General features: G+C 43.9%; 1 protein-coding gene across 5 annotated transcripts; it reads left to right on the forward strand.

The window, feature by feature from the left end:
* The first annotated feature begins 1326 nt into the window (after positions 1–1326).
* Positions 1327–4960, forward strand: LOC100277248 (uncharacterized). Of its 5 annotated transcripts, none has more exons than XM_020549463.3 (4): positions 1408–1720; positions 2885–3019; positions 3116–3851; positions 4265–4960. In XM_020549463.3, the coding sequence occupies exons 2-4, from the start codon at positions 2902–2904 to the stop codon at positions 4752–4754; spliced, it is 1344 nt and encodes a 447-aa protein (XP_020405052.1). In that variant the 5' UTR covers positions 1408–1720; positions 2885–2901; the 3' UTR covers positions 4755–4960. The 5 variants fall into 5 exon arrangements, with proteins under 5 accessions (XP_008671133.1, NP_001144345.1, XP_020405052.1 ...); XM_035965731.1 differs by having other exon boundaries at positions 1529–1687; XM_008672911.4 differs by having other exon boundaries at positions 1327–1720; positions 2885–3851.
* Positions 4961–5825: the final 865 nt, after the last annotated feature.

Below are 5825 nucleotides of genomic sequence, written 5' to 3' on the forward strand. Positions count from 1 at the left end.
TGGCTTGGAGTCTATTTCAACTTATTCCTCCATTTGCTCAGATATGTCAGTGCGATAGATAGAGCCTTCCACTATGTTGATGTCGGTTACAACGATGTCGCGGCTACTTACAGTCTTCTTGATAGCACTCCGGTAGAGTAATAACGCTCAAGGTCTTGCTCTTGCTCTCAGCGGCACTTCCCCTCTCTCTAAAGGCTTATAACTTCGCCTCTACACAAACTAGAGAGATACACAAGAGAGGGAGACAAAATTTTGATCACTTGATGTATGAACTTGTTGGCTGCACTTCTATTCTTCAAATGGGCGCCTAGGGGTCCTTTTATAGCCCCAAATGAGCCCCTAGCCGTTACCCCTTTCCCTGTGAAGAATATCTCAATTTCCCTCTATATGTGGTTTGTTTCCTTCTATGGCTGAGCCGACCGTTGAAGCCTACGACTGCCTGGCACAATAGACAAGGCACAAATGACCTAAGTCATGACTCACCCCGAGGCCAACGACTCGCTCAAGGCTACGACTTGACCGAGGCTAACCTTAGACGGGAGCGTAGTCATGGTTCGCCCGAGACCTCCCACATTCACGACCCACCCCGAGGCCATCCGCCCGACGCAATCACAACTCGCCCGAGCCCAACCTCGGACGAGAGACGTAGTTCCGATTCGTCCGAGGTCAACCTCGGACGGGAGGCACAATCACGATTCGCTCGAGCGCAGTCACGACTTGCTCGAGCGCCAATGACTTGCCCGAGGGCCGAGGCCACGTCTCGGGTGACTGCCCGGTAAGGCCCAGACTGGGCCAAGTTTGGCCAAATTTAACCGAACTTCTCCAACTTTTCTCCACTTGATTTCAACTCTTGGGAGGACCTTCCCGTGACACAAACATAGTTAGAGTATAAATCAATTGACTAAGTCCCATATGACACTTTCTCTATAAACATGGTTAGAGAGCAAAACCAAAGTGTCATACGCATAGTAGAAGGTGCATGCAAAATATTTGAACACTCAAACCTGCATATTTAACCGTCGTAAATTCCGAAAGAAGAGTAAAAGTAGAAGAAAATTGGATTTGTTAGCGTGCGCTTGCATTAAGGCATGTACAACCTAGAGTCCCTTGCCTAGTTTTCCAAGTAAAAGAGACGGCTAAGAAACTGCATCATACAACTCTATGCCTCTACAACATTAATGCAATTAAAAGAGAATATGCATAGAAAGTCGTGAAGAGACTGACTCTTCGTAAAGAGTCTCTTGATTTTTTTTATACTTAACCCATTAGACACTTCTAAAAAAACAAAATAATTAATATAATTAGAATTAATTAATGAAGTTGTACACGACTAAAAAAACCTGACGGTCCGAGCAGCAAGAATCCAGCACTGCCACTCCTCTTAATCCGCTTGCCATCGACCACCGTTTCCTGATTGCCTCCATTTCTGTGGGACTCGTCGGATTCACTCACCATCGATCCATTGTTTTCGTCTCTTGCGGCCTTGCCCCACCCATAAAGCCGATGGGTTAGCTCCCCCGCACCGCACGCCCAAGAACAAAGAGGAGCCGACGCCACGGCGACGGTCGTCCTCTCCCGGCCAGCACCGTCGCGGACTGCGTTGCATCCGTGCCTTTGCTTCTCTCTTCACCCCGCGTCTCTCTCTCTTGGCGACGACTGGGGGACCACTGCCGCCGCTCAACGCCAGGTAGTCCCTTCGCCGGCGACGAGCACCCACTAGGTAGTCCCGCCACTTCTTTTCGCTTCCTGCCGTGCGGAACCGATCAACCAGTCCGATCTAGTAATTGAAGTGTATTATGGCTACTAACTTCGATGGTTGCAAGAATTACCGGGTGTACGTGTTTACACCAAAGTCCTCTATCAGCGCCTGTTCGTTTTAATCTCAATCTACATGGATTAAAGGGATTAAGTGGGTTTAAATCCATAGCAAGGCAAAATGCCTCCTAATCTCTCTCAATCTTATCCATACTATGCGATGGGAATAGCGGAACAAATCCTTGCTGGGTCCACACATCCACAGAGTTCAGTGCCAAAATCAAAATGCCACATCGGAGGGTTGATAATCAGCCTGTTTGTTAGTAGCGCTATCTGAAAATAGCCAGTCCACAATAAGCCTCGTGGAATGATTTTCGTTTTTGGAAGAAACGGAATTACTTTCTTGATTAAGCAGACCTTCCTATAGACACAACGCATGACATTAGCACAACTGTCGGGAACCATTACAACTGGTTGGCAAATTATTAGGAAAACGAGCCACTTTATATTGTCTAAAACCCAAATGGTGGCAAGTGGCATCCTTGTTGTATATCTAGATTGAATCATTGAAGGAGTGGGAGACAATAAACTTAACAATGTACTGCCAGTCAATTTAGCTGATTTGTCTGACTTCATGTTACATTAATCACCCTAATGTCGTGTAATAAGCTAAAAATGATGAGCCAAATCATAATAACTTGTTGATTCAGCTGTGCTTCCTTTTCTTCCTACTGCTTTATGGCTTACTTGTCTCTCTGGATGACAGAACATAAGCTAATTATTTATCTAGTTTCTGTTTCCTAAGCTTCGATAGTTTTGTATTGCCAGCATTGGCCACAACTTGTGCTCCATGCAATCTTACCCAGCTTACATTTTCATTGACACTTGCATGTCTTGATCTAGGATAAAATAAAGTAATACTGAGCTTTCTGTTTCATGGGCATTTGTCCTCTTTCGGGTTGTCAAGGAAGTATGCTTACATGCCAGTATTTGAGATGGATAATGTGAAGACTTATGCATCGCTTGGATAATGTGATTGCAGTTTTGAGATGGATCTTCATCCAATTCCTTATTTTATTTTGGTAGACGATTGCTTATCAGGTTTTGACAATTTTGTTGTGGTGGACAGTTTTGTGATCGGTGAAAATGGCTGCTGCTGAAGCAAGGGCTGCTTGGCAACGTGCTGCAAACCGTTGTCTGGTTCAGGAGGACAGGAAGAGAGCTCCAAAACTAGCTTGCTGTCCATCATCGGCTGAACAACATGGTACAAACAATGGGAACTGTCGAAATTCTGTAGATCGTCCTATCTGCAGTTTAATGCCTTTGAGCTGCAATCCCATGCATTCTAATCTGCCACCAGATGTCAGATGGTGGGTTCAGTCACAGCCAAATTTTGGGATCCAGAAGGATATTGTTAGCAAGCGGTTATGTTCGTTGGGCAGGGACATTCATGAGAAGCAAGTGGAAGATTCAGTGCCACAACCTAAACATGAGGAAACATTACTCTGTCAAGCAGTTGACACCAGCACTGAAAAGATTGGAGATGCTTTGGAGCCTCCATGGATGGTTTCGCCAGCCTTCACGAAGTATTCCCTTGAAACAGGCTTAGAAGAGATGAAGACTGTTGGTAGCTATTCTCAAGTGTCGAAGTGCATAGAAACTCTCAGCAATTGTTTGTACAAGGATAATGAATTCCCAGATTTTGAATGTATTGACCCAGCACCTTTGAAGAACCCAGATAAGGCTAATTTTGACATAGATGCACCTTGGAAAGGTGAAAAGACTCGACCATGGTGGCAGATTGCTGACGAGGACCAGCTGGCTTCACTGGTTGCAGAAAGAGCAACACAGCACATTGAGAATTGTGACCTACCAAGGCCTACCCAGACAGTACGCATTAACAGGACAGAACCATATACTCAAAAACATATAGGTGACTTTGGGGGACCTTCATCTCCTGCAGGAAGAGTGTCACACCCTGTTCCTGGACATTGTGACCATATCGAGTGTACCTATAGCACAGGAAGTACAGATGAGTTGGTTCTGTTATATGGTAATGGAGTTTGGGAACAGCATGGAAGCAGTGATACATATAGGTGTGCGTTCTTCAGCTTAGCTGCATTACCCTCACGACATTAGGTGTACTTTTTTCGAACTGTATCTCAACTTGCAGCTTATTTTGTTTCCTTTTATGTATGGGTATATGAGGTATTCAAGATTTTATCAACAGCATATTACAAGTATAATTAGCATTCAAGGAGAAAATAAAGCTTGATAACTTCGGTTCTGTTGGTGGGATATGCAGTCTAATTTAATATTGGTTTTTTGTTGTTCAACAATTATCAAGCCTTAGTAAATTTTACATGTCTATTGTCAGCAAGAGGGTACACAGTTCACATATATACTATATGCATCCTTTCTTGAAGACTTTCAAATGTCTTCCTTTTTTTCATAATTTTGTTTAGTATCCTTGTCACATACTCATTCATCTCAGTTTCATCATGTGCAGTGTGGTTCAACATTTTTCTAGCAGTAGCACAACCGGATTGGAAAGCAAACAAACACTCCGGAATGGCTCTGAGCGAGACATGATTTTGGAGGCACTCCGCCATTCACAAACTCGTGCTAGAGAAGCTGATATGGCGGCTAAGAAGGCGTACAATGAGAAGGACGACGTCATCAAGCTTTTGCTCCGACAGGCCTCACATCTCTTTGCGTGCAACCAGTGGCTGAAAATAATGCAGCTGGAGAATATTGTCCTGCAGCTCAAGAACAAAGAGCATCAGATAGCAGCCATCATACCTGAACTTCCATGGTTAACCCTAAAAGAGAAGCCTACACAGGGTCAGGGGCAGAGAGATTGGACTAGGAGGAAAGGTAGAAGGCAGAAGAAGGCAGCCGGGTTCTTCGACGCGATCTTATTTGCTGTTGGGTTGGGTCTTGCTGGAGCTGGGTTTCTTCTTGGCTGGACTCTTGGGTGGCTTCTGCCGAAGTTTTAAAGTTGTTGGTTATTTTTATTTTGGGGTACCCAGCTAGGCATGTATTTTGCTGTGTAGGATCCAGAGGGAAGGCCAAGTGCACTCTGTGAAAATGGTGTCAAATGATCAAATTTGTTAGACCCTAGCATCTGTTCATTTGGAAACAATGATGGCGCAATGAGTAAATGAATGGCTGTCCGCATTCCACCAAGAGCATTTTTTCTAAACATTCTGTTTGTTGTAAATATGTGTGGTGAACTGTATTACTTTGATCTGTTAGGTTGTGTGAGGTACCTAGATCAAGCTTTATAAAAAATGAGGCTGAGGAGAATATGTACCTAGATCAAGCTTTATAAAAAATGAGGCTGAGGAGAAGAGTCTACGGGCTCGGCTATGAGCAGTAACTTAAAAGCTCTTTTGTGGGTTTTGGTGTTTGGATGACAACTCAATTAAAGGACTAACAAGTGTGCTAAGTGTTGAACATGTGCTTAATGCAAAGCTAACAGGGTTCAACACAAGTGAACAAGTGATGGTCCAAAGACTGAATTATCTATAGATAATGAACACTGCTTAAGTGAGACTCGGTGTGCGTAACTTAGAGACAGCCGATCAAGCCAAGGATAGAGGCAAGAAGAGCTTCAAGGTACTGAGTGCACGGGAGAAGGTCAAGGAGACCAGGAACCCAAAGCCAGGGGTGAAGAAGAAGACTTGCAAAGTCAAGGTTGATCGAGTTAAGAAGAGTTATGGTGCATCAATGATCACTACATAAGGACATGACTTACAACCAATGAGGTAACATCTACAGTTATGTGGTGTAAGTCATAAGGCTCAAGATCAAGCTCGAGAAGTGAACAAGCGAGTTAGATCTCAGATATGCCAATCTAGATCAAGTCAAGTTGACTTAATGGTTTAGAGTCCAACATCGACCTCAAACATGCCAAATTGGGTAAAACGATGAAAAAGGTTAAGTATGTAAGGTTTGAGTGTTCAACCATGTTGCATACACCTCTTACTACAAGTTTGGTGCTTTGGTTTGCTCTCTAACTCTTTCTGTAGAGAAAGTACCACTTGTGCTGGAGGAGAAACAGAAAA

Source organism: Zea mays, chromosome 1 (assembly GCF_902167145.1).
Source record: "Zea mays cultivar B73 chromosome 1, Zm-B73-REFERENCE-NAM-5.0, whole genome shotgun sequence".
Classification (NCBI taxonomy): Eukaryota; Viridiplantae; Streptophyta; class Magnoliopsida; order Poales; family Poaceae; genus Zea; species Zea mays.